The 14,088-nt window shown below is 37.8% G+C and overlaps 1 protein-coding gene across 4 annotated transcripts; it reads right to left on the reverse strand.

Annotated features, from left to right (window-relative positions):
- Positions 1-495: 495 nt before the first annotated feature.
- On the reverse strand, positions 496-13,643 carry LOC100804117 (serine/threonine-protein kinase ATR). 4 transcript variants are annotated; one of them, XM_006589669.4, is made up of 16 exons: positions 13,358-13,640; positions 13,144-13,291; positions 12,958-13,070; positions 12,523-12,833; positions 12,309-12,433; positions 11,950-12,094; positions 11,235-11,813; positions 11,083-11,158; positions 10,145-10,457; positions 7,798-9,054; positions 3,977-7,397; positions 3,295-3,864; positions 1,874-2,497; positions 1,385-1,579; positions 890-1,098; positions 496-814 (listed from the first exon to the last, which is right to left on the reverse strand). In XM_006589669.4, exons 1-15 carry the CDS (start codon positions 13,527-13,529, stop codon positions 931-933), a joined length of 8,217 nt encoding a protein of 2,738 aa, XP_006589732.1. In that variant the 5' UTR covers positions 13,530-13,640; the 3' UTR covers positions 496-814; positions 890-930. The 4 variants fall into 4 exon arrangements, with proteins under 4 accessions (XP_006589732.1, XP_003535761.1, XP_014618919.1 ...); XM_003535713.5 differs by having other exon boundaries at positions 886-1,098; XM_014763433.2 differs by having other exon boundaries at positions 886-1,098; positions 13,420-13,568.
- Positions 13,644-14,088: the final 445 nt, after the last annotated feature.

Here is a 14,088-nt window from a genome sequence, read left to right on the forward strand (position 1 = left end):
GTCAAAATTGTCCACATTCTCTATCCCATTATTTCTGTTTCATTCTTTTGAAGCTAAATCATATGTCTCCTCCTCCAAACATTACTTGGAACCATATTTTTTTTCAAGAAACCAAGTAACAGATGGTATGGCAAAACTTGCTATGGAGGAAGATTCTAATTTCCATGTCTTTGATTTCGTCCCTAACTTTGTTCTTGAGGCTGTAAGAGCTGAAACAGCTCAAATTTGTTTACCTAGAGGCTTTTAGTTCCTCTTAGTGCAATTCACTAAAGAAAATGTCTCTTCCTCCTCCTCATCAATTATTATTATTATTATTGCTTCGACTTCCAAAGTAGGAAGTTCTACTTTATTTCTTTAACTCAATACACATGGTAATTTTGTTGTAGTTTTACTCAGATTGAGCTCAAATAAGGCAAGTCAAATCTAAGAAAAAGAAAGATGATGCTAAAACTTTATGTTATGTTTGAGATATAAGAAAGACAATATCTGACTATCTGAGTAATTTTTTTTTATTGTTGCACCCGGTGTGTTTCCCAGGCTTAAAGGTTAATTCATATACAAAGGAATGCGTCCACAATCACCTTAAAGAATATACAAACAAATACCAGAACACCTGTACTTTCAACTCTAAACATGTTTCTATGGAATGGATCGCCATGAAGCAGAGTACCCATAGATTCAACTATGAAGCGTCAACCTCCCGTTCAGCCACTCCTTGCCCAACTTTATGATGAGGTCGAATCTCTGCTTCCAAAAGTTTTGCCTCTTCAAGTCCTGTACATTCTGTATGCCACTTCATACCTTCCTTCGATTGCTGGTTGATATCCACAGAAAGAACATTAAAAAATTAAACAGAGGAAGGAAATGAAACTAATGATATCATACCTGCCTAAAATAATATGGGAGGAATTTCTCCACCCATCCAAATCTTCAAAACCAAGGCATCCACCATATGTACATTTTTCCAAGATTCTTGTGAGAGACTGCTTCAGCAATTAGTCTACGAGCTTGACCTTCTACAGCAAGAGGCAATGACGGCGCAGCTCCAACACCAACAACCACTCCTTGTAACCTTGCCTCAATATTACTAATTGCTCTCTGACAAAATCCATAAAATATAATTACAACAATTAATTTTAAAATTATCAGAAATTCATTACAACAACCAATTGCAACAATTATTTGCTTAAAGGAATAAATTATCAGAGATAGGAATCCATTATCTGAAAATAAGAAAGGCACATAAATTAGATTTAAAAAAAAAAAAAACCTAAACTATCATCAATGAAAAAAATGAACGAAGTCTCTTTTCAGATGAAGCTAATAAAGATGGAGCCCAAACTTGTTTCACTTACAATATGAAAACAAGAACTGAATACCAAACCTGTGCGTGTGGATTCTGCACTTCTACGCCACTGGATTTGTGAGATTTTGTCCACTCCACAAGAGGATCGTGGATGAAAGTTTCAAGCACACTCATGAGAGTCTCCCTGTGTGTCCTCAGTACCGAAAGTGTAATTTCACAAACCCTCAAGAAGATACCCTCATATCCAGTGATACCTAAGCCATCAATCATGTTCTGTAGGTTTTGTTGCAGGATCAATCCATAACATAGATACCAGCATTCATACATATGAGAAACAAAAATAATTAGCAACGGTAAATGTTTTAACTTTTGATGTGTTCCAAAGCATAATCTTTACTAACTTAGTAATGAATTTTTTTCCCAAAAATTTAATTGTACGATCTGCAATAGCCTGGAGAAGTAAGGCATATGTTAATCGTTGCCAATGATATCTGTGTTCATTCGAGGAAAAATAAAATAGTATGCGCTGGATTTACAAAATATTTTCCAATGATGTGCTTTTCTTACCTGAGTTAGCCTAAAAGGAACAAGCTCAGGCTTCTCTAACTGCAAGCCTTTGTCAAATAAGCAACTGAAATCAACGTGAACACAATCACCACTGGTAGAATCAAAAAGAATATTTTCACCATGCCGGTCACCCAGCCCCACAATATGCCCAACCATGGACCAAACTGCAGTTGTGTGAGCATAAGCAACACGGGCCCTGAACCATGCAGCAGGCTCTGAAAATGTTGTCAGGAACCATTTGTGGAAAACAGGAGGAAACATTGGAAGGATTTTGTTCTTTAGCATCTCATCCTCTGGCCTTTTACCTTGACATTGATCATAAATTTGTTTAATTAGAGGATTAGTTTTCTGCCTATCAAATTTTCCACATGTAATATATATGTCTTGAAGAATTTGTCGAAGTCCACGAGTGTGGGGCACCCACTCTACCATGCCACAGTCCTCTGTCAGAGGAATCACAGCAAATGTTCGAATATAGAGCTTCCTTCGTCGACTCTCAGGATATTTGGATAGCAACCGGTTGATCATTGCAGTGAACTCCATCATGCGAGCATCTTTGCGGAGGTCATCCTTCGGTTTGCAAAGAAATGGGTGCTCAAGACCATCACTGCCTAATAGAATGATCTGAAATCAAAGGCATTTATCAAAAAGATGGTGCATACAATACAACAGACAATAGTGGCATTTATTTAATTGGTGGGTTTATTGGCAAGCAAGTTCTTTAGATTAGACCTGTCCAGTATCTTAAACAAATATTTTGTTTAATGTATAAAAAGGATTACTCTATTAAGTAAAAAATTATCTAGGGGTAGGAAATCAGCACTGTTAATCTTTGCAATGAGCTTGTAAATACAAGGCCACATTCATTTTATAGTCTTGTTTGACATCATGATCAATTATTGGAATGCAACCACTATCATCTTTATCCAAAATTGGGTAATTACTATAATCATGCATCATCCTAATCCATCCATGTAGTACTTATCCCCAGGCCCCAGCCACTTTCCCCTAGTTAGAGACCAACTAATGCTGGTAGCAGGCCACAACCTCACACTACTACCCAATTGGCCCCTTCAAGTTGTCCACTACCACAATAATTGTTCCTATTGGAATGAATTTTCCTCTAATATGATATATCCATTCTTCCATGAAATTTGAAAAACTTAAGGATAAATGCATGCATTAGAAGATTATCCCATCCAACCATTAAATTACTATTAATTGATGCTATTTAAATAAAGTAACACAATAAGCAGTACCAATACCACAGTTTGGTCTTAAATGAGTTATGATGCCCGCTCAATTGAAATTATGTGGAAACCAAAAACAGTGCTATACCACACACTGCATCAAATAAGCGAACTGCCCTTATTCAAGAATCAGACAAAAAATTAAGGAAAGGTAGAAAATTGTTAACATACTTTCTTAGGCCGCTGAAGAGACGAAAGAATCTCTGCCTCGTCAGCAATGCCTGATATAGTAGGAAGGTCTGTGGAGGAAAAGATATTAGACATACGTGAATCACCCAGATTCCCATCATATGTTGGAAGATTAACAGTAAGAGATTGTTGAATTGGCATTATAATTCCCAGGGGCATCATCCTCTTTAGAGAACTAAATTCAGTTGAGAGATTAATTGTCTTTGCTCTTGACTGGCCAGCATGGAAGCATAACTTGATCAGATGATCAATCAGGGTAGTAAATTGAACAAACAAACTGTTCTCCTTACTTCCTGGGCTGAAACCTTTACGAGCAGCTTGTATGATTTCCGCTGCTGCTTCCCGCCTTGAAGGAACCGTGGATTTTGAAACTGCAGCCATAATCCATAGGCCCTGTTGTGGATACTGGCGGAGAACAGAGGTAATGATAAGTTTGACGAGTCGAACAATTTCTTCATTCTGGTGGCAAATTCTTGAAACCAATTGAGGTAGCACTGTCAACCAATGGTATGGCGGTAATTCTTTCAAACAGCCTCTTACAATACTCATTACCTACAAAGGTAAAAGACAAAAAACCAAATAGTACAAAACTACAAATGCAAAAGAAGAATTTCCATGTATTGAACACAAAGAAAACATGAGAGAAGAAAATTTCTCTACCCACCTTCGCATGTACATCCTTTAAATCCTTGTTTGATGAACCACTGCTTTGATACATGCTTCCAAAATCAAACCACAGGGTTAATAACCTTGGAAGTGCCTGAAATAAATTCTTGTGTCCTCTGTGAAGTCCTTTAGCATAGAATAACAGCACTTCAGGAACATCGGACCACCAAGGCTTCTCACCATTCAAGTTTGATGAACCAACAGCAATAGTTGCTGAAGGAACCCTTCTAGGACCAAGTTTAGAATTTTCCTCCTGGCGTTTCCTGGCATCACCAAGCAGTTCCTCCTGGCGTTTCCTGGCATCACCAAGCACTTCATCACAATACTTAGCAATATAAAAGAACCCTTTCTCCCATTTGGGTTGCAGTTCCCTCACCCTAGTATAAAGACTTATTACATCTTCCTTTTGTTTCTGCCCAGTGTAATGCGTCCACCTTGAGTACAGAAGAAGGGTCTTTGCAATATCTCTATTCTCATTCATGGCCTGACTTTCACAAACAATAGGCTGTGGATTAAGTGGTAAAAGGGAAAGGCTAGTAATAGATGATATTGTTTTAGAGCCTAAAACCTCAACAGGCATGTTCAAGAGAGATTGTTGCAACACAGCAATGGCACCATCAGACCGCCGGGTGCTCCAGAGAAGTTTTGCCTTTTCCATGTGGACATTTGGTGCACCAGAGGACTGAGCTTCTAAAATTGCTCTATTGGCTGTTTCATAATGACCAGCCAGGCGACATAGTTTTGAATATTGAAGCCAGCAATTGCCAACTTGAGCACCAAGACTACTTACACCAAAAACCAGTCTTCTGAAAGCCAAGAGTGGCTCCCTAGCCCAGAGTGACGACTGCGTAAACCTTAGTCGATTGTCCCAGTTGTCCACTAATTTAGAGAAAGCTTGATGATCTAAGTCAAACGATTTCTCTAAGAAAGAGTCATCACCCAAAATAGAATGGAAGTCCTCCAATTCCCGTAGAAAGTGAAGTTTTACAACAAATGGGTAGGCTCGCATGTAAGAATCCATTCCTGCAGCAGCTAGGGGAGCAATTAGTGACTGCTTCGATAAAGCAATTTTCTCTGCTACTGAGAAGTGGTCCCTCTTCATCATTGCCTGGAGAATCTTTGCAACATTCAAATCAAATGAAGCATTACTTTCAGAGCTACAACAAACTAAACCATCTTCTTCAGCTCCACCAAGGTACTCATCCATCAAATCCCACCTGCCAAGCCTCCAGGCTGCCTGCACACCTTGCATGCACCAGGCTTTCTTGTACTGAGGGATCCTAGAAATTAAACCATCAACATGAGTGACCATGGCCTGAAGGTGGCACATGTTTAGTAAACAGTTAAGGACATCAGAATGTCTCTGAACTGAGGTAGGCTCCATCTGCAAAGCTTGTTCACAGGAAGTTAAAACATCAGCCCAATTCCCGGCCTTTTTGTTCATTAATAGATGATCTTGTAACCTCAAAAATTTACTTAAACATGACAAGCCAGATAGTCCATCTGGCTCATCCAAACAGCTATATATTTCCATGAGATGTGAAACATCTTGGTCCTCAAATATGCCACTCCTCTCGGCAGCAGGGTTGAAAGCACCCGACTTTTCCCTCACATAGGACTCAAAGTACATCAAGGACCTTGCAAAAGCCTGACACCTAAAGGATGCCCTAGCAAGAGTCACCTTGGGAATTGCACACAGAAGCTCTGAGACATATTTACACTGAACAAGTAGTTGGTCCTGATCTGTCAAGGAATTTGAACTTAGACCCTTTGACTTTTGCTGCCTAGAAACCATTGGTTGAGAACTGGAAAGAGCAAGATCTTGTTCAACATCATCCACCCATTGTCCTAGGTTATCAAGAAGAGTAAACACGGCTTGAATACAAACTTCACTTTGACCACCACTGAATCCATGAACTGAAGCACCACTGTTCTCTGATGCAGCTGCATCGAGAACCGACAGGATTTCTTCTGTTATTCCTTGACGTGCCTCCTGAGTACCATGACAAACAGCATTGAGAACCAAGTATGGAAGCAAATATATGGCTGTTTGCATATCATGGCGCACAATACCTCGACAAGCATTAAAGATGCTTGCACGAGATCCAGTAGCATGTGCAGTCAGTTTTCTTATCCAAAAGAAAATCCATCTTCTAAAAGACATAGAAGTGCGGTAAATAGGGCCAGCAGATGTTGAATCAGCTACTTTAGGAAGCTGAAACCTAGATGTTAAGCATGGGGCTATAATCTCTTTCACATAATTAGAGAACCGATCCCACAATTTCTGCCCCCTATTATTCATCCCTTTACTACCATTAGTACTCTTGATCTTAGATGAAACAGCTTTGTGATTATCTTCATCCTTTTGTGCCTGTGATGTAGTAGTTGAAGCATTTTCATCCAGTGATGCCTCACAACCAGCAAATTTTAGCAACTCCTGTATAGCCAATGCAGCAGAGTCTTGAATAACAGTATCAGGTGCAGATCTAAAAGCCCGAGCTAGATGTTTGTGGATCAGCTCAAATATGAGATCATCATCAGAGCATTGAATTTTGAAACGTTGACATGAAAAACCTTTCACTTTTGCAGGGTCAACAGCACCAAGGGCTCCAAGACAATCAGCACAGACTAGCTTCAACCGCTGCCCAACTGTGGTCCTTGATTCTTCTGCACATCCTCTTAATAATGATGTGATCAAAGAACTCAAGACATCCAAGTCTGAACCTGCTTCAGCAGTGATAAGAGCAGTAACATCCTTCCATCTTGAGTTCAGAAGCTTACGAAGCTCACACACTACCATGTACCTCACATTTAAGTTCTCATGATTTAAACCATCAACTACATCTCGCAATTGATCCTTCAAAGTCATTGTCCCACGAGCATCCTCAATTGCTTTGTTCACTTCTATCAAAGCAGGTATGCAGGGCAACGGGGGGAACTCACATATATGCTGCTTTAGGATAACCCTGTTCTTAAGAACAAGTTCTTCTAAAATTGTTACCACTTTATCCAAATGTATTGAGGGATTTTCTTTGTCTCTCTCCAGGAAGGGAAGAAGGGAAGCAAAAACTTGAGAAATAATATGCTTAATGCTAGATGGTGATACTTTAGCCAATTGCTTTATGAAAAAATGCAAGACAGACAGACCCTCCTTTTGCAGTGGTTCTTTATCTATAGAGTACATAAGAAGAACCATCAATTTTGGCACATAGGTATTAAGATGTGAACCCATCATTCTAATCAGCATCTCAATACGGTCAAGTGCTTGTCTCCGAAGCATGAAATCGTCGGCATGGAGAATTTTTCTGTCTATACTGTTAAGAAGGCCAACAAAATGATTCCTCAAAAACCCTGGGAGATCTTCGGCACCAGTGAGAACTTTAGCAATGCCTTTAATCATTTGAGGTACTCTTGCTAACCTGTCAATAAACAGAAGAATAATGAGTCAAGGACAAGCAAAACTTATGTACATTAATTACCATTTTTTAATTTCTATATAACAATATAACTCTGCACTAAAGAATGAGCCCCTGTTTGGTTTATGATGGAAGGCTATACAAGTACCATGAAAGAAAGAAATGTGAGATTCAATATATTTGCTAATCAATTGCCAGTAAACAAATCAAATTCTGCTAATCAATGATGAGTGAATAAATAAAAACAAATTACGTATATAATCATTAATATAGCTAAATCTGAGGTGACAGCAACATAGTTTCCAAGACAAACACGTGAATTCCAAAAATTAATATCCAGGTGTGAAAGTTTTCCACTCAGGAATCAAATTAAAATCAAGTTCCAGAAATCTACACAAATTACCTTCTATTTATCTCTTCTGAATCACCACAATCTGTAAAGCATACAAGTTCATCTAGAAGAGCAGGTAAAGCAGCCGCAAATATTTCCTGCTTGTCAGAACCAGTCTGTGCATGGTAAAACTGCACGGCAGAAATTAACTGCTGGTCATCAGTTTGATGAAGAGCAAAAGCAAGAACTTTTGGTAGCCAGTTAACTATCAGAGGCACCATATCAGTGTTCAAACACTTGGCCAACTCATATAAAGTGTCAACTGCTTGACTATTATAATGCTGAGACACCACAAGCTTTGGGAGAACAAAAGGAATCATTTTCTTGACAAGTTCTTTGGTCTCAACACCAAAAACAGCTTCTGCAAACTCCCTCACTAAGACTGGGCGGCTGGCAAGTCTCTCAGAGAGATAATCATACAATTCATTACAAATATGAAGATCTTTTGAAAGAATTAACTCAAGACCACCTTTAAGATGGAAATAGCAAGATTTGTGTATTAACCTGGATGCATTCATTCTCACAGTCACATGTGTGCTATCAAGTTGATCAACCAACAGTATAAGAGAACATAAGAACAGTTTGCTATCTATACTGACAGCGACCATTATTTCAGCTGTACATTCCATTAAAGTCTCCAATATATGTGGACCATCAGCTACTGTCATGGCATGTTTAATTGTATCCAGGAATTTTTGTTCCTTGCTTTTGTCAGCATTTCCAGAAAAAATTGAACTCAAAATAAGATCGTCCACAAAGAATCTAATCTGACTGCAAAATGCTTCTCTCAATTCCTTGCTCCTGCTAGTAAGAAGAAACTCCACACATTTTATCCACTCAAACCTTGTTTTGAGAAGAATATCAGAGGCTCCATGTGCAAGGATCCGATGAATAACTCTCACACAGGAAATTTGGACATCTTCTGATGACTCATCAAATAGAAGTTCAAAAAATAAAGATTGCAGTTGAATGAAAGTACAGTCCAAGCTAAAATCTGCATCTGCTCCATGCATACCAGATCGATGAATGATTGGAGCTTGCTGCTCATTGAGATTGCAAATAAAATTGCTATTGCATTTTGAACAGCAGAAACCTTGCAGTAAACAATCTACTGTCCAACACATTCTTCCATTTTTTACATTTACAAATAATTTGCATTCGTTTATATGTGAATCAGATACAGATCTTCTACATCCATAAAGACAAGATAATAGACCAAGAGATAAGGGAAGAAATTTCTTAACCTTCTCATTATCTTTCTTTAAGTACCTGCATGTTGGATAGGGAAAAGCAAAAATACAGATTACCAGAGGATTTGTTTCTCCATCATTTTATTCAAGAGATACAACTTTCAATGATGCACTTCCATGTAATAGCCAAATTTAACAAACAAATATACAATGGGGAAAATAAAAAACTTGCTTTTTTTTTTTTGAACTGCAAATATCATTTATATTGATAACTGAAAACTGAAAGTACCAGAGGTACTACAGGTTATATATATAAATTACAACAAAAATAGCCATATAGGCACCCAGCCAAGGGACAACTATAATAAATTTGGAATGCAAAAAACGATTGAAAACTCTTGAATTTGAGTTGGGCCTATCTCAACTTCAAAAGCTAGCTCATGACATGTGGATTGTCCAAACCTTTTATAAGCTCTACTTTAGTCATATCTATAGTTGATGTGGGATCTCAACAATATCCCCCCTGTACCCCAAATGCCCAGGAATGGACATCTAAAGCTTGGGAATTGTAGTGTTGATTTTTCTTCTGATATTGCATTTGGAAAAATGCAATGCTGGGTAAATTTTTGGGTGAGGGTGGCTCAATATAAGATTTATGATAGGCTATGACGCCATCTCAATTTTGGGTTAGGCATAACTCAACTTCAAAAACTAGCTCATGAGGTGTGATTTTCTAAGCCTTTATAAGCTATACTTTGGTCATATTTATAATCGATGTGGGATCTCAACGAAAAACAAAACAAACTATTGAAGAGGTGAAACATAAAAGGGACAACTCACTAGAAGGAATGCAGTCTTACCATTTGAACATTCATGGATCATAAATCTAATCCGAGTGTGTGTGTGTGTGATAAATTTAGAAACATCTCAAGTACGTTGCATTCAAAACACAAATCCATCCTAGGAAATAGAAGCAAGAGTTCAAAGGAAAAAAAAATGTTTAAGCAAGAATATATTCATTCAATCAGCTCCTGCAATTCAGATTTTGAAACTAATATATGAGTAACTTCATGTTAATCATACGCCTATATTCAAACTAACTGAATGACAAGTCTGACCGACGTGTTATTGATATTATGTATGAGATAATATCCACACAGTTTACTTACTCCATTATTTCAAAGACAGGAGATGATACATCAAGACCAGACCACAAAACCATCACTGGAATAGAAATGGCAGCTTCAGTTCTGACTTCTTCAGCTTCATCATGAAGACCCAGATCTAAAACTTCACGAACAACTTTGCTGTTCAAGCTTGGGCCTAGCTTTGATACTACTTGAAGAGAAAGGCATTTTGTTTTCCATGGGCAATTATTATCAATACCAACAAGCATATGAGTCCATGGAAGTTTAAGCACAAGTATAAGGTCTACATGGTAATTCTCATCATCTAACGGGTTGTGTTCTTTGAGAGAGGCATCTGATTGAGATCAGGCACAAGTGATACAAATCAGGAGCATGAAATAGTAGATACCACAAACTTAAAGTATAAGTAAACTAAATTAAAGGATATGGCAAAAAAAATTCCCATATTTGGTTGCTTGTCATTATCACTTAATATACAGAAGGACATTAGAGAGTTTTACCAGAAACCTAGAATCCCTAACAACAAGATATAAAAAGAAAATGATAATAATGTTTGCAAAGAGCCATGATTTGCAACCAAAGACTTATCTATATAATATATTTAATAAGGTTCTCATTATTTACATACACAATGGAAGAACACCATATGCAATAAATAATTTGAAACAAGATACTCTACTTTCAAATCCTTATGATTTTCTGTTCAAGACATGAGTAGCATTAAGTGAGTGAGGCTAAAAAGGACTGCTAGTTCATCAAAAAGGTAGTTCTTCCAAAATACAAAGAATCCAATTCAGACTATTAAGACAATTGTCAGAATGCAAACAATCCTTGTAATTTGTGATCAAACAAATAAGCACAGTAAGTGTAATCAACTAGAAAGAAATATAACATTTTTATTCTAAGGAAAAAGAAAAAGTTAACTGACAGTATCGATATAGGAAAGGTCCAAAGCTTACTTTGCACAAGCAACACACTGTGAATTCCTTCTAGGTATGTGGAAATATCTATGGTAATTGAGTTTCCTTGTTTTGCCTATAACAGCAGCAAGTTAATTTATTGAAAAAGAAACAAATTATACCACAGGAATTTGAAACCATGACCTACCTACCTGATCAGCTATCCATGGAAGCCATGCAAGCATCTGCTCAAAGATTCTGAGAGACAGATCTGTCTCTGGATAAATAGAAAAGGCAATGCATAGCATGCTAAGTGCAGATAAAGCAATATCTGGCCTCAAAGAACCGGGTCTGATAGTAGGAGCATTTAATGATTCAACAAATGAAAGAAGAGATTTATTCATATGGCTAGCATAACCTTCTACTCTTTGGTAAGTAACAATGTAACTACTTTTACATTCCACCTCAAGACTGGCATCTGCAACAACAATTTCTTCATTCAATTTTTGTCTCTTGATACTTAAATTATCTATATCCTGAATGGGCCTTTTTTGGCAAATCCTCATGCTTTCAGTTGACTTATCTCCAGATGCTAAAATGGTTAAATCCTTAATGTTTCCTCGAATTCCCCCTACAAGATGTGGGCCAAGTGTAGACAGAGCTACATGGAAGCACTCTATCAGAGGCAAACATGGTTCCGAATGGTAAAGTGCAGATATGAGATATTCTGGCTTCCAGATATGAGGGGGACAAACTTGAGCAATCCTAGCATAGGCACCGCATAACGCAACCTGAAAAGGAATACTATTAGATCCTCTTGAACCATTTGCTGCCTCAAATTTATCAAATTCCAGAATGGGAAGGGAATCAGTGAATAGCTTCCCAGTTAACTAAGCTGTTCTAAGGAAATTAAGTATCAATATTAACCTTAAGTTGCTGGCTTTTGGTTCTCCACATCGATTGAAGGAATACACTGACTAAATCAGCAGCTGTTAATTTGACAACATCTTCAGGACAGCTAGAGTAAAGTGTATTCAGGCAAATACCCAACGATGAATCATAAGCCATGTTTCTGCAGGTGTGTCATCCTAATGTTTGTTAATAAACAATCTTGTAGACTTAAAGAAGTTTTGTATAAGGTCATCTAAATTTAAATATAATCCATCAGAATGTAAGAATCTAATTGAATTTGGAAACAGATTTCTACAAGAATAGCCATAGTTTACTATTAAAGCCCAATTATATGAATGATTCATTTCAGGAAGAAAAAAAAAGCATAATCAAACCTGAAAACAGGAAGCCCCTCCTTGTCCAAATTCAAGATAGTAGCTATTGACAGGATTAAATTCTGATAAGGAATGACATCATAGTTTGTGACCGTCCCAATGATATGTACAAAGTCAAAGCATGCCTTCCATAAAGATACAAAATAATCAGACAATAATTAAAGTAAAAATCAAGCGAAAAACTCAATTCCAAATTTCACAAACCAATACACACCACATGCAGGTCAGCATCCCCGTAGCATAAAAGAGAACACACAGCAGAAATAAAGGATGCGTGGATCAATCCCTCAACATAGAGTGTTCCTTCAGTTAGACATTTACTGGCAAGCTTCAAAATCCAAGTTGCAAAGGGTTGCCATCTGGTTCGGGCGGTGAGGTCAATCAATAAACCACATCCATCGACCAGCCTGTTGGTGGATGGAAGGTCTTCAACTCCAGAGAAGGAGTCGCAAAAACACTTGAGCGTCACCCTGGACCTGGAGGATCCATTAACATTAACACTGAGTGAAGCCACGTATGGAATATCTGCGAATGCGAAAGCAAAACATATCAACATCAACCCATGTATCATAGAGAAGAAAATAGCAATAATTAAGTTTGAAGTATTGGAACAAAGACATTGAGTGCATAATTGAAATTTTTAGGGTACCTTGAATGAGCGACATGGAATCGACAAAAAACTGGCGGTAAGCATCTCGTGCTCCGGAGCGAAGCAAGGAGAGAAGAGAACCGGTAGCTTCGAAGAAGACACCGTGGCGAGATCTGAAATAAGGGAGAAGGAATGAGAAGAGAGGAGAGAATGAGAAGAGAAAAAGGAAGTGGTTAGAAGAGAGACCGGAAGAGAGGTTCGGCGAAGAAGGGAAGAATTCGAGCGAGGATGGGTAGAATAGAGGAGGTAGCCTTGCCATGGTAGAAGACTCCGGGGAAGTTTCTGGCGGTGTGAGAGATAAGCTTGACTACAGCAATGACTTCTCTCTCATTGCCTGAAATGATATCAGTATAAGAGAAAGAGAAAGAGAAGAAAGAAAGAAGCATTATTGAGAGAATACCGGAGGAAGAGGAAGAAGGGAGGACGTAGGCGTGGAGAAGATTGGGGAGAACGGTGCGGAACCTGACTTCCAAAGCGTCGTCGTCTGAGGTATTGTTGGGACTGGGAGTGGAAGAGGATGCTGCTGCTATGCGGAGTTCGTGAACTAGACTCGACAGGTTTGCCTTTCCCATCACATTTCATTCCCTTTTCCTTCCCTCCTAAAACCTTCTTTTAACTCGCCCCAACCCTACTCTGTTCCTCTTTTTTTAATCCATTTCAGTTCTGGGTGCCTTAAGAAAAGAAACTACAAACTTCACTAAAAATAATTACTTTAACATTTCTTCATAAATAATATGTGCTCTCAAAATATATAAAAAAATATTATACTAGTAATTAGGGACAGCAAAATAAGTGCAACAATTCAACCCTAACTGACCCAATCCATTAGGATAAACATTGAAATGGACTGGATCGAGCCAATCAATATTCATCATTTTTTAAAGTCCAATGAGGTCCAATGATTTATTGGATTTGTTCATATTCATCCATTTTAATTCTTGTCTAAATTTATACAATTTTAAAAGGTAAAATATTAAAATTAAAAAAATATCAAACCAAAATAAACTCGATCAAAATCGTTTCAATATTTTTTAAACTCAATCTAATCCATCAAACTGACCTAATTTTATTTGGATCAATATTTTTTCAATTCAACCTCAGCTCCACCCGGTCCAGTTTTTCAGTCTACTA

Source organism: Glycine max, chromosome 10, assembly GCF_000004515.6.
Source record: "Glycine max cultivar Williams 82 chromosome 10, Glycine_max_v4.0, whole genome shotgun sequence".
Taxonomy (NCBI): Eukaryota; Viridiplantae; Streptophyta; class Magnoliopsida; order Fabales; family Fabaceae; genus Glycine; species Glycine max.